At 40.6% G+C, this 23,183-nt stretch overlaps 1 protein-coding gene across 13 annotated transcripts in view; it reads right to left on the bottom strand.

The window, feature by feature from the left end:
* pxb (putative Hedgehog signaling attenuator pxb) overlaps positions 1-23,183 on the bottom strand; it is a 347,458-nt gene that overhangs the window by 249,987 nt on the left and 74,288 nt on the right. Inside the window, exons 1-3 of one of the 13 annotated variants that reach the window (XM_089071029.1) lie at positions 5,762-6,297; positions 5,370-5,486; positions 4,993-5,239 (exon numbers count right to left, since the gene is read on the bottom strand). The exons of 4 other annotated variants lie outside the window; for them this stretch is intronic. In XM_089071029.1, coding sequence (XP_088927155.1) covers positions 4,993-5,036 — 44 coding nt within the window. In that variant the 5' untranslated portion in view covers positions 5,037-5,239; positions 5,370-5,486; positions 5,762-6,297. Of the gene's footprint in view, positions 1-4,992; positions 6,298-23,183 lie in introns of those variants that run through there. 8 more of the 13 variants (XM_089071031.1, XM_089071032.1, XM_089071027.1 and 5 more) reach the window with 8 other exon arrangements.

The following is a 23,183-nucleotide window of genomic DNA, read 5'->3' as shown; positions in this document are numbered from 1 at the left end:
AATTATAATTTAAAAAAATTAATTATTATATAGATTTGACGCTTTATGATTTCTATTCCAATTTACAAAAAGCAATTCTCGTATTTGTGCATATTGTTCATATTCAAAATTTTATTCAAAATTTTTTACGAGCGATTCATTGGCAATTCATACAGAGATTTATAATCTTCGTCATTCTGTCGCAACTGATGGACTTTTGGCGTGTTCTTAAAGTAGAAATCGCAAGAATTCATCGTAAAACGTACAATCCACGAAAAGCTCCAATTCTCTCGTGATTCTATGTAAAACGTCGAAGGAAATGCCGCCGAAAACAGCACGAATATTAACGGGCAGCACTTCCATCTGGGAAGGATGTGCTAGTAAAAAAGCATTAAGGGGAATTATTATCGGGCTTCCTCGTATCCTTCTTTTCTGTTCCCCTTATTCCCTTTAACTAACTCTTCGAGGGATCGAAAAAAACGAAACGAGATATGAGATAGCAATTGCGAAGGGAGGGCCTTCTTTCCGGACGGGCTTTCTTGCGTATTTACGCTCTGCGGATACAGGACCGTTAAAGGGTAGGGAAAGAAGAGGGTTGGAGACACCTTTTCATCCTCCGCCTTCCTTTTTAAAGAAGAGGCGTCGCTTATTTTTCATCCGGGTGTGTTGTCGCTATCAATACCGTCGAGGCTGCCCTCCCACATCCCTCCGGGTTTACTCGCTCGCAATCAACCCTTATCTCATTCCTCATATTGCCCTCTACCTCTTGCATCCTCTTTTTCTACGCGCTCCGCAGTCTATTTAATTTAAATAACTTTTAAAAGTTCCCGGCCTCTCACTTCGCGAGCAGATATCAGATCTTTGCTCTTTCAGCCACGCTTTCTATCTTTCTCCCTTGTTCCCTTTCTCGCGCCATATTTCTCTCTTTTTACTGTTCCTCTCGTCACTCTACTTCCAAGGACACTTTACAATCGGTCACGAATCTCGCCCTGTCGTTCGCTCCTTCTTCTTCTTCATCTTTCTTTGTCTTTTTTCTTTAAATTTCCTCTTCTGGGAATCAACTGTTTTTCCTCTTTATCCCTCCTCCTTTAGATTTCTCTCTAAGGATTACATGTAGTCAACGCCTTTATTCGTTAATTTAATTCTCAAATAATTCCGAAACTAATAATCTCGTTTCTGTCATTTATCTCGTTCTTTTTTGGAAAATCAGAGAATAGCTAACAACGATTTTGTTGTCCCTTTTCATGATATCGATATCTAATTAAAAATCAAATATTTGCGATTTCAAATAAAAATAAAAAAAAACATTAATTTATAAATTATAATCACATAAAAATCACATGAAAAATTATATAAAAATAATTTATATTTAAAATAATTTAAAATAATTTATATTTCTATAATTTTTCTATATAAATGCGGTCTTATACGAGTACAGAGATTATTTAGATTTAGTGAATAAATCATAAATTTGTGTAATGCGATTTTCAGTTCTTAAATCGTAGAGTCAAGCGGGAACAGATATCCATCGAAAGATATCCATGTCATTTCGATGTCATCTTCGGTAAGTCAATAATAAACTCTATGAACATTTTTCTAAACGCTACGTACATTTCATAATTCCGCGCGTTGCATAAATCGCGCCGACGTCCTAGATTGATGTAGGCTCCATCGAGATTAAAGATTCCGCAGATTCCGCAAATTCATTTTTCCAAGGAGCCAAAAGCGATACGATCGATAACGGCATGCCGGTTGTGCCAGTGCTGTTGCGACCGCGAGAAAGCGATGTATCGATCATGCCCCTTGGTCCCTAAGCGGGCTTGACGAGGAGGTTCATCGGCCAAACGACGCGGGGATCTTCAAAGTGCACCCGAGGAAAATTGCATTCCTCCAAGTTCCCTTTTTGACCCACTCGGGAATCCACCGCACGCAGAATATCTTCGAATCGTTTTGCTTTTCCGCCCGCGGATCGGCGAAATATGCTCGACGAAACGACCCAGAATTCCATGTTTTCGCTCGCGACGTGACTCTCTTCTTCCTCGAGAGATAGAAAGAGGAGAGTCGTTCACGCGCCAAGAAAATATTTAATATTTATGATAGAATTAAAGCGACGCGAGATACTTCCGAATACGTGGCATAACACAATACAAGTTTCCAATAATAATAGTTAAATTTTTTTTAAATTACCTCGCAGAGATGTATAAAATACGTTCATTATTTCTCAGTGATTTAATAACTACGATATCAAAAATAATTCACGCTTTGAATATCTTATTCAAATATCCGATATTTTAAGCACGTACGACTTCAATTCGTGCACCCGCGCTTTTGCGGCAAAATTGCGGCCTTGCGAACATTGCGGAACTCCGAGAAAACCGCGCGGAGCGAGGAAACCCTTTATCGCATTCGCTCGAAGCGAAAAGCCGAAGGTCGCCACGGTGCAAAGGACAGCCCATTTGGAAGGACGACCGCGCGCGTACGATCGCCTCCTAATCCTATTAAAACGTTATCTGAAATCTCGATGCGGTCCCGCGTAGCGCGTGTGCGGAGATAACTGCCTTTTTATTCGTTGCAGATAAGCCCGAGACCGAGAAGGAGGCTTTTGTCCGGCACGGTGTAAATCCGTGGCGCCGAAAAAAAGAGATCGGGATAACGCGCGCACGGATAATTGAACCTTCGGTGAATCTACTCTTTCACTTTCCCTCGCTCGTCCTCTCCCGATAACGTTGTCTCGTGCTTCAATCCCCTCGGCACAGTTTAATCTCATGGAGTACAGCTCTCTCTCTCTCTCTCTCTCTCTCGCTACTCGAATTTTTAATAGAATTTTTTAACAAAGAGCTAGGCAAAATATCAGGATGGTCGATCGGGACGGTTCTTTTCAGGTGCGCCAAATGAAGTGAAAAAGTTCCGAAATTATTCAGATTTCTATTGTGTATCGTATATAGATCGAATTATGCTGGACCGAACTATTCGAATACTCGCTTCTCAACAGTATAATTATCGTATTTCTTTGTCCGATTACAACTTTAATAATGTTATTATACGTATAATTGATATTCGCCAGTCTCAGATATGTTCTCATATTCCGTTTCCAGAGTTTCCTTAAACCTCGGCGTAGTGAAACAGACAGAATTCTCAAGATCCCGACAGGCAGACACGGTGTTATCCGATCAACAGCGGCATGCCGCACTCTAACTGGTCAGAAATTCCCGTTGATCATCGAGATCGGATTGCAACAGCGTGCCTACAGCGTAATATTAATTACCCTCCAGCGATTTCGCAGTCTCTCTCCTGCAATTGATCGCGTTCAAGTATTGGTACGATCGGATCCTCGAGGAGATTCTCTTCACACTTAGTTAACGATAAGTTGCTTTTCCGACCGAGAGAACGCACCTCACACAGAGACGAGAACTTAACAAATCATCTCGGAGAAAAATAATAGTGTATTTTAGATAAATTCAAAAAAAAAATCAACAAATTTACTGTAAACATCAGCTAAGTAGAAATAATACTCCCGCAGTATTTTTATAATCCTTTATAATCAAAATTCTCTTTCTTCCCTCATTTGAAAAATACAAAATTCTAAGCTCATATTACACGTTATATTCAATATATTTTCTAGACAATATAAATTTCAGTCATGCTACTGATACGCTAAAGAAAGTTTAATAAATGCGATGACCCAAACAAGTACGATAAAAACTAAATGCAGACACAGATATTTTACACAAGCTGTATATTTTTAAGCTTCTAATTTTATTTTTAAACTTCTTAATATATTAGACATTAAAATTCTGGAATTTAAAAGAATTTAAAACATGACGTAATTTATGTCTTTATATGTCTTTTATGTCTTTTATGCGAGAAATTAAATAAACCTTTTTAAGATATAATTATACTTAAAAAAACAATTTTAAACAGATAGTATTTATTTTTTTATAATAATTGCATATATTATAAAATTTTTTAATGAAATCTTTAAATGCAATATTAATACTTACTAATAACAAAAAAATCAATTTCGCAAAAACATATCGATATGTTTCTTTATTTGTAAGTAAAATATTAAAACTTTTATTAAATCAATATTAAGTTAAAAAATTATAATTTAAAATGTAATATCTTAGTTTCAGTCATATTTTATAATAAATTATATAAATTTATTAAAAAATTATTTGTCTATAAATTTATCAAAAATACATAATTTTATTATGAAATGTTAGATTCGTCACATGAGTGATAATAAAATAAGACAAATACAAAAATTATTATTAATTGTGGATGATAAATATAATAGATAAATTTTCAAAATAACACAATTTCATTCAGCCTAGTCGATATCGAATAATACGATAAGACGCGTATTCAAACACGATTATGAGATAATTTGTTGTTACTCTGTCATCATTGTTTGCATGATTTCATTAATAGGGATTGTCTAGCTAAATTCGCATTGAAATCAAAATACGATTATAATTCGGTCAATCTAGAGTTTACGGTTCTGTTGTTTATAGAAGATATGCATGACGTTTCACAAAATAGATGAAATAGCAGAAACAAATAGTTGTTAATTTCAAACTAAAGATAATTTCAAACAAAGTTTTCGAGCTAAATATTCACTTGCATTACAATCAAATATTTATTCCAACGTTCCAGTTTGTTTCTAATAATATAAAGATAATCGATAATTAATATCGGTTAATTAATATCGAAGAATAGACTATGAAAAATTAAAAAAGTATATATAAAAACTTTATATTTAAAAAAGAAAACGTACTTTACAGCTTTATTTTATTCCTTTTTTTTTCTGTCTTTTTCATTACTTATTAAAACAATGAAGAAAAAATGAATCACATTTTTAGTTGATATTAAAAAAAATGAACATCATTGCTATTCAAATATTGTTAGATTAAATAATTATTAATATTTTTATAATATTCTCGAAAACTTTATTTGTGCACAAAGTGCTCGGCAAACAATGTAAAAGATATTCTGAGAAAAATAAGTACATACCACGTCGCCGTGCTGTGGACGAACGCAGTGGACGAATCCAACATGGCAGATGGAATCGAAAAATCAGCCAACTTCGGATATTATCCACCACTACACCTGTTGCTTCTAACCACATTTCCGTGCACTTTTCACATTTTTAATACCAAATTGGTTACATTTATTATCTCTGTTATAAGTGAACAAACACACGCGAATTGAAGGCAAATATCATTGAATATTTCAAGAAACGAACCGGAAAATGGTTCTTCTGTCGACAATAAATTAATGGTTGAAAAAAATCTCGCGAGATACGCGTTTTGGGAAATCAATCACCGATGTGCACATGCCAAATTTGCATTGTGAGATTAAAAAGTAATGATAATTAAAAGTATATTTACCAAATTAAACGTCGTGTTGTTCGACATGAAAATCACCCGATCGATATCAACACGTTTCATTATTGTTTAAGAAATCAAAGTCAACTTCAGTCTGATGCCATTATTATTATTAAGAATCTTCATTCCGACAGGAATAACAAATTGGATTAATGGTAAATTAATCGAGACGCGACGGGATATCCAAAAATAATTCGATTTAAATTCAATATTGAATACATAATAGGTAAATGTCGAATCTCGTAAGACACGCGTATTATTTATCAAACGATCGATACGGTTTTATTGTTTCATGAATCACTAAATCCGGTCACCGACATGTTAGTCTGAAAACACTGAACACTAGATCAGATACGAGATCGAACTTAAAATGTCTCGCTTCGATTTCTACTTACGAGACATTCGCTTCGACGAAGAAAACCATTGTTACGAGTCATTGAGCACGCGAGAAGGCCTTATCAAAATTGCTGACTTGTAATTTCTCAAGTTAAGACAAAGTCTTAAGACAAAGTCTGTTATTACATGACGCTATGTATTTTCATTATATGCGTAAATGTAAAAATAAAATTGTTAGTAAGGGAATAGATTTTAAAATCTCAGATGTAAGACAATTGTACGTTATTTAAATCAAAGATATGTAATTACAAAGATATGTAATTAATCAAAGAATATGTAATCTCGAAACTACAAGTCAGTCATTCTATTGAAACCTCTAATCACTTGAACAGATCGCGAATATTCACTCGTAATAAAAGGAGCAACGGTCCTCGACGTCCGCTCGTACCTGCCGCGGCCGCGTTACTGCGAAAACAGACGCGATGTCGAGGCACATCTGGCGATACGCGGTGACCTTGTTTACAAAAGGCTCTAGGACGATACACAAAAAACCACCGTGCCAGTCAATTTCGTCGTAGCAGCAAAACACTAGGGCCTATATCTCATAAAATTGGTGCGTAGACACAAATTTTTTGAAAACATTGATTAAATACATGATAAAAATTTAAAAAACTTTTACTATATATATATATATATATATCTAACTTTTACTATATATATATATATATATATATATATATATATATATAGTGTGTGTGTGTGTGTGTGTGTGTGTGTGTGTGTGTGTGTGTGTGTGTGTGTGTGTGTGGTGTGTGTGTGGTGTGTGTGTGTGTGTGTGTGTGTGTGTGTGTGTGTGTGTGTGTGTGTGTGTGTGTGTGTAATTCAATATATGTACATATATGTAATTCAATAATTCAACTTTTTTATAAGTATTTAAGATATATTTATGTAAAGTTTTATTGCGATCAGAGATTAGTAAATAAAAATTTCATTTTATTTGTACTCTTACCAAATATTTAATTTTTATTGTGTAAATAATTTAGTGAAAGAGAAAACTCTAAAAGTATATTTACTAACTGCAGCTGTTCTTAAAAGCTCGTTTTAGAACAGTTGAACTTTTCGTAAATTTGCTTTATAAATCGACAAAATCTGTTCGCTAAGATAATAAATTTTAAATACTTTGTACTCGACGATAATTTCTAGTGTAAAAGAGGCAGAAATTTAGTTCCATCGATGCAAAATTCAAACAGCCATAAATGATCGCCCAAAGTGAATAATAAAACGCTATTAACAAGAATGCAAGGATTAATTTTATGATGCATGGTTCGCGAACGATAAAAGCGCAAGCTAAACAGGCAACAGATGCAGAATGACTAGATAATAGAGAAAACACTCACGTGTTAGATACACGAAGCCAGGCATGATGTGACATAGTGCGAATTGAGTTTTCGGTACCGCGACAAATGGCCAGCCATTTGCGAAATAACGCATCGGTAAATCCATCGTGCAAAACGAATATTAAAACTGCTTCCGTTCCTTCCACCTTCCACTCTTCCCAACCGAACGTACGAATTCTTTCGACAAAATTGCGATCGAGTGCTTCCATCAGAAAATGTAGACGTCTTTTCGTTCAGATAAAAGCGCTCGAGCAAAATTTTTGTAATATGCATATAACATATATATTTATTATATTTACTTCCGTGGTTTTGCAGCAAATGATGAAATTAATTTTCGCGATTAATACGATATTTAATAATCAAATGTATATTTTTATATATTTTTATTACTTATTGATTTGTTCATCCTTATTATATCTCACTTAAATATTCTCACTGCGTTTTGAACTTGGGTATGAAAATTTATACAGTATTATATAATTAAAAGAGACGCGATTTAATGGAACGTGTCTAACCCTTCACTTTATCATAAGGTAAACGCTTTCGCCGTATCGATAACGCCATAAAGCGAGCACAAAGGGGCACGAGACGTTCGCATACCGAGACGCCGAGACAAGAGACAGAAATCGACTACGGCGTCTGCCAAATCGAATGGGGTAAACCGACCGAGAGGGTACGGCGAGGGTGACGGCGGGTCGGGACGGGAACAACGGCAGTTAGCCTACTATCTAGCATGTTTATGGTAATTCGGGCCATCCCACTGACCCGGGAGTAGCATGCATATACATCAGGCTACCTCACTTTGACGCCGATCCATCCAGCACCCTCTCGCACACACTCTCTCCATATTCTCCACGGAGTCCAAACACCGCCCGGCACCGCCCCCAGCGTCGCCTCTACCCCTATATCTCGTCCTCCGATCCCTGCTCTTCTCCTGCTGGTTTTGTTCCTTCGAACTTTCGTCGACTCGCCCTTCGCGACACTCTCGCGAGAGTTACGCAATTTGGTCACCGGCCAACATTTCCATCGGGCCGGAACAAAAGCCCGAACGACAAAGAGACGCGCGACGTCAGAAAATTTCGTTTCGCCGGGATCTTTCCGGAATTCGCTCGCCCTCTTCGTTTCCGACAGCGGCTGAATTTTTTCCGGCGCTTGTCGCGAAAATTTTTGTAGGGAATGTCGCGCGAGTGACCGCACATTTTTTCGTGTCCCTTCATGATATGTCAGACTGCATTTTTGTCGTAGCGAACGGAGATTCTTGTGACACCAGTTTTATCGGGATGCGGAAAGTCGAAGACAAAAATCAGAAAATCTGCGATTTCGCTTCCACGCTTTATGAGATACTCGTTATAAAAATAATAATTTTAACATGTGTATTTTAAACATCAAGAAAAATTTCTTTTTCTGAAAAATTGCTTTTTGTTTTTCTTTATAATTCCAATGTATTTTAAATTATAGTATAGTAATTATAGTTGTACCCAAAATTTGCCGAATGACGATATAGCTTAATTATTACGGGAAGTTGGAGAATTTGTAATTATTGTTCCACTTTAATTCTACGAATCGCAATTCGCATAAATTAGAGCCACGAGAAACGGTAAACGCCTTTGTGCGGGGAAATTGTTGCTCCTTTATGCAAATCTCGTTTACAGGCGAATTTTCGGAACGTATTAAGCGGGCAAACAGCGAGAGCGCGAACTTGTTGCTTGTGTTCGCAACTTTCTGTCAATGCTTAACGAGCCTCGCAAGGGTGCGATCGTCGACACTCGCGCGAACCCTCTCTCTGTATTTCCTCCGTTTTTCCTCCCTGCCAGACAATCTCTCTCTCTTTAACTTAACCGAGCTTTCGAGACACTCTGTCTCCCCGAGACTCTTTATCCACTTATCAGTCGTTGCCGTTGGCGAGATCAGAGGGAACATCTCGATGTCGCCCAAAGGGCAGCATCACCCCTTTACCGGACTACCGAACCGGCTGTAATTCGTCCGGCCGTCCCGTTTGATCGACTCTTCCGTTCGAAATCTCGCGTGCGTTCGCCAGTCCCTTTGAGACCCGCGGTGATCCGTGATCAAGATCAAGGTAAAAGTGGCCCTTTTGAGACGAGTGATCTCTTGAGAAACTCAACCCTTTCCGGATATACCAATATCGCGATCTCTTAACCGGCCAACTGATGACGTATCCCGATAACCGATTTAGCGTTTAACTTTGATGTACTAACTTGTCGAACAAAACGATCGTAAGTAACGTAATAAGACGATTTGGTTTTGAAACTATCGAAGAAAGAAAGCTAAGAGATAAGCTAGGAAATTAAATAAAATTCTATGAAAATAAGTGAAGTCCGAATATGATTTTTTTTTAGTTATCCGATTATTTTTTTTTTTAATATTTAATTTGTATTTATATACGTAATGTGTTCAATGATTAAAAATGAATAATCAATTCAATTCAATTCAATTCAATAATCAATTCAATATCAATTCACAAGTTTTTATATAATTATATAATATAATAATTAAAAGCTAATAAATAATATATATTTCATATTGCTTTGTTTTATAATTATAAAAATAAATTATAAATGCATTTATTAATAATTTTAATTAATGCACAATATCAATTTAAAAGAGAGATAAGAGAGAGAGAGAGAGAGAGAGAGGTGTGGAATAGGATAAATTTCGATAACTTTTGATTCGAAAGATAAATAAAATGCGAACGATTGCCGCAACTGCATTTGTTATCCGCGAAATACATTTGCAACAAAGCTGGCGATCAGCCACAAAGTTTGTTAATCGTTTCATCTCAAGTTCTCGTCGCAAGCTCACGTTGTTGCACGCATGTACCGGCGCTTCCTCCGCTTACTCGTTCTCCCAACGGGATTGTTTGATGCAGAACGGAGGGCTGCAAATCCGCAAGGAGGGAACGAACGTTGTCACGATAGACAGATTGATAGCTTTATCTTGTTTAAAATCCTTTAAGAATAAAATCCTTTAAGATAAAAAAATCCTTTAAGAATGGCAAAAAATTACAGAAAGATAATATAAATTTTGTCTCGAGGTATTACGAACTATATATGGAACTATATGGAAATTTTTTTTTTACATAGAATCAATTTTGTATTAAAAATTCATGAAGAGAATATAAAAACTCTCTCATATCTAAGATATTTTGTATTTAAATTTGTCAAGCTTTTAATAGAGCTGGAGCTCAACAATTTACGAAATGTAAGATCGCATTTGTTCCTCTATCGGTTCAATCTTAAACTAGAGTGAAATTAATTTTCTCGGATTGTACGCTCCGATTGTTTCCCGCATTTCGCACAGATAAAAATCATCAAAGAGTCCCTCGGGCAACGTCAGCTAAACTTTCCACTCGCGTAAGCGTCGTGTAAGCAGTTCTAAAACGACCGACAGCAACACGGACCCACCGACTGGAGATCGTGTTGGACACGATCGCCGTCGCTAACGAGAAAATTAGCCATTTGTGACCACACAGTTGAAACCGCCGCATTCGAGCTTCTCTCGCGAGCGTTCCGTAATTGCGCGGGATACTCGTATACGGACAATGGCGAAATCGCGTGTATCGCCGTATCCGTATTCGCGAGAAACGGCGGAAACTGATCCGGATTTCACGATCCTTCTTCCCTCTCCATCTTGATTTTCACGTGGAATTTCGCAGAGGCGCAAAAACAAAAACTCACGCGAGCGCGACCTGTGTGTAACTTCTTTTCTCTCTTTGAGATTTCGAGAAGATTATAAGGCCGTGATTTTTTACGACGCACGCACGAACGCGGCAGATAAGAATTAATAATATTAACGAAGGAAGCTGGCAGCGGAGTTACGACGCTTTTTTAATAGCGCGAATTACGCCGGACGGCACGGTAACTTTCGTTACGATGAAGCGTCGCATATATATATTTTTGTTGCTCTGGTCGGCGATGTAGTGAAAGTGTTAGAAATACGCCGCGGACAAATTGCAGGAATTAAAGTTAATTGGATTCGAGGCGCGCTGTTTACATGGATTTACTTTTAAGGATATTAATTTTGCCATGCACGGGAATAACGATGCAATTGGAAGGGGGCTGCATTTAACTGATTTCACTGAATAGATGTGTGCTCAGGAGAGATGGCGGCTTCATCGGTTAATACGTAACTGTCACGTGTATTTTCTCATGTGTAAATGCACGATCTCGGCTGTAGATGTATTTGCTCGTCTGACGTGAAGCGCGTTTATCCGGATAAGCTGATTGGAGTACAGAAGCGAGGAGTGTCCACACGATTAAAGTCCCGTTATCGAGATTAACTCTCCTAACGTCTTACATTCATATGTTTCCCGATTAAGCATAGATTAGTTTCTCTATCTAGATTCGATCACGTTTAGATTATCTGCATATTCCCATTTTACCAGATTTACTCTTCTAGACACTTGACAAAAGCTTATTACTCGCAAGGCAATTCGAACAGGCTTAGCTCCCTCGAAATTTAAGCTCGAGGTTTTATTTAAAAAAAAAAAAATATTTAACATCGGCTCTCCCTGAAAATTATCACTGAGAAATAATTAATTCGAAATCCGCCAAGAAATCTGCCATCAGAAATCGAGACGGGGGATTTCGGGACGTAGCTTAGCGGATCGTGGTTTCTGTTTAGACGGTATTAGGTATATCAAGGAACGGGGCTTACGGCCCTCTCATGATCGCGGGCCGGCTTTTGCGTAGAAGCTCAGAAAGCGAAGCTGCAAATCCGCGTGGGAGACGGCCGCGTCGCGACGGCCGCAATCGCCATGCCACCACCGGTTTGCATATTTATGACTGTTTATAATGTATAATTGACGGGAATCCGCGTGCCACAGCCTCGGGCCACGCGAAGCCACCGGGCCAGAAGCTAACATCGCCTTCCGTGAGCCTCCGAATCAGATTAGCGGCTTTGCATTTCGGTCCGACTCCGGCGCGATCGCGGCCGCGCCGGTCGCGATCCTCCTCTCCTCTCCTCTTCCATTAGTCTCCGTTCTCCTCCTCCTTCTCCTTCTCCTCCTCCTCCTCCTCCCTCTCTTATATCTGCTATGTGTGGCTAACGTAATGTCCGGAAATAATTCCGCAAATTGCACAACGGATTTGCCCTTGATTGCAATCAGATTCGCCGCGTTATTCACATTTGGTATTCGCGAAGCGTTATACGAAACTATCGCAATAATGGCGAATCAAGATCGCGGAATTTCCGTGCGGTTTTAGAAAGAAGCCTTTTCTCATTTAACTATGTATTTAAGAGAAACGCTCGCGAAATGTCGAATAACGGCCCAGGGACCGTTAAAACCCTTCGAAAATTCGTATCTCAGAAAGAATGCGATTTTTTTTTTTTTTTTTTATTGTTTCACGAATAATTCGGTTTTTCAGCCAGTGTTATTTTCAAGACAACCGTACTGCCGGAGTGAACCCTATGATTATACGTATCGCGCGTGCACCAGTCTGCATAATACAGGCAGCAGTGGCGCAGTGTTTCGCTATATCGCAGGTCTCTCGTTCGCCGGCCGCGCTCGTAATAACCGTTTTAATCGGCGGTAAAGCCGCAAGGTTTCATTGACGTTTTATCGCGGCTGATTATTCTCGACACGCGAGTCGACTCTCTCGTGTCGGACAAACGAGCCGGATAAACTCTTTACTGCCGTGGCGAAAGCCTCACCTTTCGCGCGATCCGAGCGCGTAATCCGGCGCCGCTTGTAAATTTCGCGCGAGGACGCTTTTATTCCCGTGTTTGCTCCTTCTTTTCCGCGACATTCATTTTCCTTCTTCCGGCGCGTATTACGTTAAAGCTCCAATAACGAATAACGTTGAGGATATTACGGTCATATCCCCCTTATAAGTTTGCGACTTACAAATGTAAAAGATCTATAGTCCGGATTCTCTCTCTCTCTCTCTCTCTCTCTCTCTCTCTCTCTCTCTCTCTCTCCAAAGATAAAATAGCACAGCCGGTCCTCGCGACCTTTCTTTTTTCGCTTTTCGCGAAATCGGCAGGTTGCGCAACGAGACCCGTTATGTTAATTGCAATTTCGGCCGGGGACTTCGCGTCTTCCCTTTTCATTTTCACAAACACCGGCACGGTGTTGCGCATCGATACGTCCTCTCTCTTTCTCTCTCGGCGCTTACCTTTTTTCCCTCGTACCTCGTACGTCGACGTGCCGCATACTAAAGTCGATACTCGATCGCTAATTACAGGGCTCCGCGGGAGGGCGAGCGAAATCATAGGGTTAAGGAAGAACTCTCTTAATGGGCACTCCGAGGCCGCGCGCGGGAACCAGACAGGCCCTCTTCCGGAGAAGGGGGAGATGCCAGCTGCTTCTAATTGAGACATCAGTGTCGATATAAACCGGCCGCCCAGGCGCGACGTGAACCGACGCGTGAAACGCAAAGGCGTACCCTGCTGTCCCCCGCCTCCCCCCTGGGATATAGATATACGCACGCACATACATAGTAGATAGGTTCGATATACGCACGTTTTGCCATATACAATATTCACGGGCGGGCTTTGTGAGTGGAGACGGCCGGAAACGCGGGTCTCACCGCGCCGCTTCGCACCGTTGCCGACCCATTTCCTGTACGCATACGCGGTGGTTGGCTATTTTGTCAGTCGATAGTTATTCAACTAACGACTCTTAATTTCGGAACGCATGAGCCAATCGTACCGCGAATGAAAGTTCTCAATCGACCGTACTGTCAGTCATTGTCTACGATCGAGCTTGTTTTTGCGCTTGAAAGCAAGGATACAAAAGGATACGCATAAAAGGATACGTGTAATTAACTGGCATTTTTATCACACGTTTTAATCGACACATGCGTGACCAAGAAGATACAGATTAAAAAGTAAATTCTAATTTCTTCATCAGAGCGTATTTGTTATTTTGCAATTTAAAAACACTCGTGTGACAATATTATTTGGCAATAAGTTTTGGCCGAAAAGAACTCGCGCTGAATATATAATAATATATTATATAATATTGATTGATTCAGCATACGAGTGAGAACCCCTACCTGTGGACGGTATTATAAGCAGGAATACGGTTTGATCGGGTGGAAAGCACAGTGGGGCTGGCTTATCATGAGATTGGTAAATACGGAGAAATTATACGTAATTAACGTGTACCATATAATTAGCGGATACGATATGGCATGTTCAACGCAACCATGATCTGATTATTTTAGCATTATGTGATATGAAACGTATTGGTAGCTTTCGAGTGTATAGCTCTTGTGTACTACAGACTAGGAATATTATCCTTCAAATATATAGTGACAAATTCTGTTTATTGTTTACTGCAAACATTATTTAATTTCTATATCTCGCTGTTCTTTTATTTTTTCTGGTGGAGTCTTTTCCATTAATAATAATTTCTGAGAGAAATCGAAGCAGTTAGCTCTTGCTACATCGTGTTATTTATACGTTGAATAAGATACAAATCTTTCGAGCGTCAATTTGACGTTCAGCGAATTATGAAAATATACGCGTGCGAAAAAATTGATGGACGATGGATGGATGGATGGATGGATGGATGGATGCCGAAGAGCCGATTAATTTTACGAATAACTTCGCAACTTCCCTCCCAAGTAGACGACAGCTGCCAGAATAGCGGAAAGTTCAGCTCGTATCGCGCTTATCGTCGTTGTCAGGGTCGTGACATTGGTTGCTCATATCCGGCATCAAACTGCGTGGAACAGCCCGAAGGCACCGGTTGGTGCAGGATATTGAAGTCCACTAATAACGCTCTCCCTCGAAAAATATTTGACGATCAGACACTGCCGGCATGGCGACCGCATTGGTGCCGAAGTGTGGTTCCCCCTTCGTCGGCTCCCGTTCAAAACACGTCCGAAATAATAATTTCTAATTAACGAGATCCTCAATGCATCGACTTTAACGAACGAGCGCCGGTGTCGCGATGTATCGAATCGTGACGGGGTCACATTCTGCATGTACAAAAGATCGGCGGGAAGGTTAATTAAAAATTCGGCGAGTTCGGCACATCGAAACTAATTATCGAAATATTCATTTTCCAATAGCGTGTAAACTTGTTAACGATGGATGAAGCGCAAGAAAAATTGATAAATTTTGACAACTAAAAATCCCTTGCATTACTTAATACAATTGTGTTATACACATCTATTTGTGTATCGTAATCGTATCCCAGGATAATTGTTTGGTCCCAGAGCAATCCTGCTTTTTGATATAATTAAAGAGTCCTTAATAATGCGCTGAATCAATTACCAATCTCATATTCTACGATGATGCATGATGTACATCCCATTCATCATCGACATAATACGTATTTTCTCATATCCTAAAAGTGCCTCGAAATTAGCTCCATTTCTCTCTCTCTCTCTCTCTCTCTCTCTCTCTCTCTCTTTCGTTCCCTCCTTTCTTCTCTTTTATTATATTCCTCGATGAATCACCGGCCGAAACCGGCGTGTGACGGGCGTGCAAATCATAATTTTCCACGATTTCCACCGCGGCCGGTGGCTTGCCACATATTCCACACCGCGTGATGATTGCGTGTCAATGTTTAAGAGAGAGAGAGAGAGAGAGAGGGAGAAAGAGAGAGAGACGTTGCATATTGCGTGTCGGACGAGATCTAAGCGGATTAGCTCTCCATGCGTTTCCTCTTCGTCTTCTTCGCGCTATGTGGAACGTTCGTGGGAAAGCAGACGATACCATTGGGATCGACTTCACGCACGCGTGCGTGTATGCATGCACGCGCCTCCTCTCGCTCTCGTATACGGACGCGTGTTAATAATCGGTCGGCTTGCTATCGAGGTGGGATCGGCAGAATCCAATCTAACAGCTCAATCCGCTGTCCTGACGCATCGAATCATTCCCAGCCGAGGTCCCGTGAAGGCTTCGTGCGCATCTTGATATAATTCGTAGGGCGAGGCTTGCGCTTACGTATGCGTTTTCGAGGGTGAAATTAGGGTTACGATATGACGAAGCGTAATAATAAATATTAATAGCAATCGCTTTTTGATCGATACTATTTTAATATCGTAATTATCATGATTATCGTTTTCGTTAGATGGATCGAGTAAGCCGGAATGATAAATAAAATATAAACATTATACAGTAACGAATAATATTGTTAACAAAGTACAGAGAGATACGTGCAGTAGTTCTGGATAGTATTCTGTGCGAGGGGGAAATACGGGTGTATACCGCGCCCAAGTGGCAAGATGGTGGAAGCTACCTTACGAAGAGCCGTGGAACATCGTTGGAGGTCGATAGGTGCTTAGGCGCTTCGCAAAGCAGCCCGAATGAGCGCCGAGTTTGCCCCACCGTCTGCCTGCACCGAAACTGTATGCACATGCAAAGGTTGCGGCCGCACCTGTGTACACACATGCACACGTATAAAAACACACACACACAAATACACGCATACCCTGCACGTGCACCACTGTGTACATTCGGGCTTTACGACCGGGTCCGCGCGCGCTGTAAGACGTTTCCTTAATTAAACCCATCGATTCGCCGCCGACTGATTAGACTGCGGTGCCCTGGTAAGTACAAGGCGCGGGCGACACTCCCCTTTTTGCGCCCTTCGGAGGATCCCGCCGCGAACGGAGGGTCCTTGTCCTCTGACGAATCTCAATGCGACGCGCATGAAAATCACGATGCTCATTTGTGAAACGAGTGGCGCACTAAGTGACGCGTCCTTCCGACGAAACATGATTACCCTCGATATTTTGAAGATAAACGTTACGCATATATAATCATTCCCGTATCACAGTTTTTTGAAATAATATATTATTATGTTTTTGGTTTTTAATACATTACCCTTCTCATTGGGCACGTTGCGCATAATCATAAAATCATAAAAATCCATAATCGTCGTTTATACTCAATCCGTGTAATTTTGAAAGCAAATGACTCGAATTCAATTTGCATTTTCAGTTACTCATGTAAATCTTTAAATCGCAAGAAATGTCATTAAATTAAATTGTTTGTATTTAATATGTATGTCTTTACGATGTATATTTTCAGGGTTACACTTATCTGCGTCGTTATAATTATGAAATTTAACGATGAAAGGTCCAAGGACAGTTTGATGAAAATAATTTGAATAATATTCTTCGCTGTCATTGACAATATATAAGTAATCTGAGATTGTAAATTAATGAAAATGTAAAATGGAAAGCCATTATATCGAACGCGCTTGGAGCGAACTAACGCGGAGGCTGATGGCGTTGACAAAACAAGTAATTCTCGCGAAGGCCTGTCTACCGTGGATACTAATTAATGCCGAAAACTGCAATTACCGCAGCCCATCTTGATCCGGTCGAAATCTCTTAATGAGTCCCTCGAGACAGCCGCAGCGAGTTCCTTAGCGCATCCAAGGAGAATTTCTGTGCGCTTGTTTGAGTTCAGTAGAATATTAATTTAGAGCTGTCTCTCTCTCTCTCTCTCTCTCTCTTCCCCTCGCTAAGTCTTAGAGGGGGCGTTTTTAATCGAGATCCCAGTTATTCCGTACATTACTTCTTGCCCGATATAGCGTCTGTAGAGTTTCTCCAATTGTTCCGCGTCTTAATCTTCTGCGAACATCCAAATAACTTCACGATGTGTATCTTTTAGGCGACATGATTGCAACTATATAGTATCAATGTTAACGTACCACCAGTAATCCGTATGATAAATATTGATGCACTGATATTGTCTAACTTTGTCGCTGCCGAAGATTGACTTATTAGAAAGAATTGTCTAAAAAGAAAAGATTGTTATACAAATAATAATTTGTTTTTATTATTATTCAAATATATTATTCAGCATTTAGTGCAGAAAAATTAATAATTGCTTCTTTCATAACTCGAATTAAATTTCTATGTACTTTAAACGAAAATCATTATTGAATTATGTGCTCTTTTAATCCGTGATTTTATCTTCCATATCTGAAAAATGTCTTCCCTTCAAAATGTCAGTATATATGTCAGTTTTTATAACAATTTATAGCTAAGAATTAAATAAAAGTATACAATACTCTTTGTAATTTTGTACGTGCGAAAAACTTGGATATCAACGGACATTAAACGAACGTTGTTGGATAACAATATCGTGCAATAATATTGACCGATGTGTGCTTAACATCGGTGCTCTCGCTTGTGTTCTACGAGTGCACTTGCTTTATCAGAATTGCAAATTCACCGGCTCTGCGGGGACGACGAGGTACTAAGAGGAAAGGCGGATAACAGAGAGTAGAATGGAGAACGCGGAGGGCGGAATGTGCCTTACAGTTGCGAGGGAGTCGAGTACCCGGACTAGGTATGCCATTAAGCCGACTTGCCGAGCTAATAACCGCGACGGTGCTCTCTTTACGGCATTACCATCGATTAATCTCATCGACGAATGGCAGCTGATAAAATCGATCCGCGAAGTTCGTTTCTCTCGCCCCGGCGAAACTCATTTCGGCGTAGTAAGTAACTACGCCTCGTATCCTGCCGGTGCTCGTGGCACCCGTCGCCTTCAGAGATCAGAAGTTATTCGGTCGAACATCGCACCCGAGAACTTCCACGTAATTCTCGCGCCCGATAAGGATCCGCGAGAGCGTCTCCTCGGAGGACGAAAATGTGACGCGCGCCCCTATTAATCGGAGTCTGTAAATCGCCCGGTTACGCCAGCGGAAACGAAAGGGGAGATTACACACGGCGCCTCAACCGAGGTTAATTAAAAGTTCTTTAATTTCGCGCACGCGTGTTTACCCTCGCGATCTACTTCCGGGAGCTCGTGACTACGACTAAATAAGTGTACTCCCTACCTATTCGTAGGGAGTAGCGAGTACATTATGGATCTTGGAAAGTGCATTAAAGTAAATATACAATATTTTGAGTTTTTTTTTTTAATTGACTTCTATTCGTTTGACATTATAACATTATAATGCAAAATAAATGCCAAAAAATCGATGTCTTCTTTCTTTATATAAAATAATACACATCTACGAATAATTTTCTTCCTTTAACTTACACACACGTATACACTAAATATATGTTTTTCTAAAAAATATATATCTTTCACATGTCGGTAACCGCTCTCTCAGAAAAAAAGCTGTGCTTTTTTCCCCCCCTCTTTATTTTCGCCGGCCTGTTATTTCGAGGGCGTTCTTTGTAGCTGCATTTGCCACGTTTGAAATGAAACAAGCGTGTATCCGCGCTTCCGTAGCGAGAGCGGAGAGGCACGAAGCGTGCGGGTAAGGTGCGACGATGAGAGGAACGGATACTCTAACTCAACGACGCAAGACACGTCGTTATCGTCGCGAAGTCCACGTCAGCCGCACGGAAGCTCTCTCCTACCTTCGCGCTCGAGGAAGAGTCAAGGTTGTATCAATAACGAAGGGAAGCCGTCCGGCCGAGCTTTTACCGCAAGCTGCTGGCGGCAACTTCCACCCGTGCGAGGGATATCCGGGGCAATGGATCGGGACGTGTCCCGGGATTTGCGGATTAGGTCGACCGCCGGCGGAGGAACGCCGTTACGTCTGCGTCTGGCTTAACCGCGGGGATAGATAACGTTACCGAAGGATATACCGAGCCGGATAGTTATGGGCTCACATTTTACACCGCCGCCGCCGCCGCCGCCGCCGCCGCCGTCCCCTTCCGGCATCGCTCTAGCGAGGTATAGCAATGCCACCTCTAGAAATACAGCATGCCCGCTTTTATTTCGCCGGGAGATAATGTACCGCTTGATCAAGACCTTAAGGACCGTCGAGGATGGCACTATCGACGGCCGGTGAAGGACAAACAACGCGAAATAACAGTATAGAGTATAATAAATATTATTTTATTTGATTATTAAAGTGTCATTCTATTAAATTTGTACAAGTTATTTTAAGAAATAAGAAATAAGAAATATACAATTGCAAGTTTTATGAGAATTATACGAAAAAAAGATAATTGAAATTGTTTATCAATTTTATAATTGTAATACTAATATTATAATTATTAATAAGTAGAATTTAAAGAAATAAAAAAAATAGAATACGTACAAATATATTGCAAGAGAAATAGCGGGAATGAAGAAAATATGTAATATTTTATAATCTTAGTAACAAGAAAATTATATTCAAGTTCCCTTCTTGATTTTGATCAATTTAGACTAATAATAAAACGCTAGTATTTTATGTAAATGCTTTGGAAAAATACTTCAATTCTATCTTCATAATCAGTAGAAATATTTTTCTGATACTTCAGTAAAACGCTTCACTGAGATGGAAACTTTGTCCTATCGTCATATATGGCTCAGAATTAAATAGGAAATTAAATATAACGTCGTGGAAAAATAGCGCGGGCGCCATCAGCCGAATGAAAACGAGAACTGACGATCTCGTAGCCAGAATTCCGCTGAAAACCCATATCCGTTCCCAGAAATATCCAGCGATAACAAGTCCTGGGCAAAATAAATTTAACGTTTCAATTTGCCGGTAAGTTCATTCTTTCACCGGTTTCCAGAGAACGCCGCGGATATATCCGCGTGCGAAATTTCAACCCCGCGGCGAATACTCATCGTATACGTATATATCCACATACACACACACACACACACACACACACACGTCGACTTCCTTATAATATTACAGAGAGTCTCGGGGACAGGTAACGAACCAAGCACTGGTCCTGTAAGTAAATCAGTGTAACAAGCCGTCCTATCTGCCGTTCAAGCGGAAGCTCGCGAGAGGCGGGAGGAAGCTTTGAGCCGGAAGGCAGAACCCGGAACTTCTTCGTTCACGCTCGAACTGGCTCCTTCGATTTGGCTTAAGGGCCCGATCCCTTTTGCCGCACGCGGAAACTCGGCACGCTCGGCAAAATTTTCTCCGCGAACTTGAAGAATCGCGGAGAATATCGCCGTATTCCGTTCCGCGTCATCAGGAGGAAGTTGATCGAGAAAAAAAAAAAAAAAAAAAAACGTATCCCAGCTGTTCACTTCATATATATACGCTGTTCGTTTATTGTTACTTTTGGACTGTGTCTTTTAAAAATACCGCGAGTATTCTTCCTTTCCCATCTAAGCGTACGAGAATTAGACGTCAATCGTTCCCAAAAGTACCGTCCTTTATTTCAGAAACGAGAGCGACCATCTGATCCCCATGCGTGTGCGTGGCGAGCGAGGCGGATATTACTCAAACATAAATCTGGTGGCAGCCATCGGCGAATGGACCTGGCGACCGGCCAGGACGCTTCTTATAAGTTATAAGTCGAGGTTATACACCGGGCTTTTACGCGGCGTGTGCGCGCGCGCTCAGTCAACGGTTAACGATGTGTCAAAACTATTTTCGTTTCCACTTTTCACGATACATTTATGACGCGAGCTTTACGACAAGCGCGTGTCGACTCGTCACGCTGTAGCGCGCAAAAACTACAGATACGAGCACGAGCACGAGGCCAGTCCGCGAGATGTTGTGCGAAATAAGGAGATAAACTATTTATGACGGATACGAGGGATAAGGGCGAGAATAGAATTATATCGCAATAGTGAATTGTGTGTCAAATTTATTGTCGGACAAATAGAGAGAGGTAGTAGCAAATGAGAGGAATGACTTAATTAGAGAAAATTTTCAGTGACATTTGATTTTTCTTTACTGAGGAAAATAATGAAGTCATTATATATTTCTTTTGTATGTTAAATAAATAATTTCCTTTGTCATTCCTCGCATCATTCCTTGCATTAGACGTGAGAGTGATAGACAAGAAACGGCAATATAAATAATTCTAAGATTAAAACTTCTGATAGGGTGGCTTACGTCAGAGAATTGCGCCGTGATAACCTGGTCTCTGGTAATGATACAGAGTTAACTCCGAAAAATTCGAAACTACGAAAGAAGATCAAGTTTTCGTGAGGGATAAGTGCACGCTGCTCAAAGGGACGGACAGTCCCTGGAACACGCCGCGCGCAAAAGGGGCGAGGGAGTAATCGGGTTATGATACCGGGGGGGGGGGGGTTAATTGCATTTCGTCGCGGTTACATCGAGATTCCGTTTGGCCTGTGGACTGGGAAACGAGCGTCATAATTATTTCACGACGACGACGACGACGACGACGAAAGCGAGTGCTCGGCTACTCTTGTCGGCGCGCAGCGGGAACGAGGGAAAAGAGAGTCGGGCAAAAAGGCGCTCGCTCGCGCGAGCGAGCGCGAGGTTGCGGTGGCACATAAGCGTCTCCGAGGTATTTAATTCACGTCAAAATAAGGCTCCCGTGTAAAAGGGAATAGGTCGCCGAAGGAGAGAAAGAGAGAAAGGGAGAGAGAGGGGTGGAGGAGAGAGGGAGAGAGGAAGCAACAGACGGAAACGAGTCGCCAGTGGCTGGATGAACAGTACCCGTGTTTCTCCTAACCGCAAGGACCGAGAGAAACAGCAGCGACTCCTTTGCTTCGGTTATCCTTGTGCACGCCTTGTACGAGCCAACCGGGCTCCATACGTACACATGTTTACACGTGTAAACCCTACCTTTTCCGCGAGTTAGCGAACTCGACCGCGAATCTTTGTGGATTACATCGCTTGCGTCTCCTGACACCGGCAAAAGTGCTTCTTATTATTATTATGATAAAGAAAGATCTCTTCCATCAAATGATATTTGCGGAGTCGAGAAGAAGCACTTTCATCGCTCGCGATCTTTGATTCTCGCGAGCACATTTTCGGCATTAATAGAACGTTCTAAGTATGCTATTATTAGAATCAATTAAGAGAACCGTTCCCTTTTCGCTTTTTATGATTATGCTTAATGGACAGGATGATCCATTACTTCGGGGTGATGGATTCGCCATTAGATAAAATGAAGTGGCGATGCAATTTTTCTTATAAAGCTGAAAGTAATTCCGGTTAAAGGATTAATCGTGATGCTTCAACTTCCAGATACGAGGTGTGTAGTGGGTTTTACGTTCTACGGCCCATTTGGGTGCCATGCTATCTCAAATCCACGCTGATCGTTGTCCATAAAGCGGAAAAACGATAATGATTCCCATGGCGATTAGCTTCTGCTACTTGTTACCGGAGATTCTCTTCTACGTTCCCTCCGTCCAACTTCCTTACGATCGCCTCTCACGTAATGGTTATACACCTTGTCGTTGAATTAACAAATCATTA

Source organism: Pogonomyrmex barbatus, unplaced genomic scaffold (genome assembly GCF_055798465.1).
Source record: "Pogonomyrmex barbatus isolate J1 unplaced genomic scaffold, ASM5579846v1 scaffold11, whole genome shotgun sequence".
NCBI classification, from domain to species: Eukaryota; Metazoa; Arthropoda; class Insecta; order Hymenoptera; family Formicidae; genus Pogonomyrmex; species Pogonomyrmex barbatus.
This window is presented reverse-complemented; position numbering and strand designations above follow the sequence as displayed.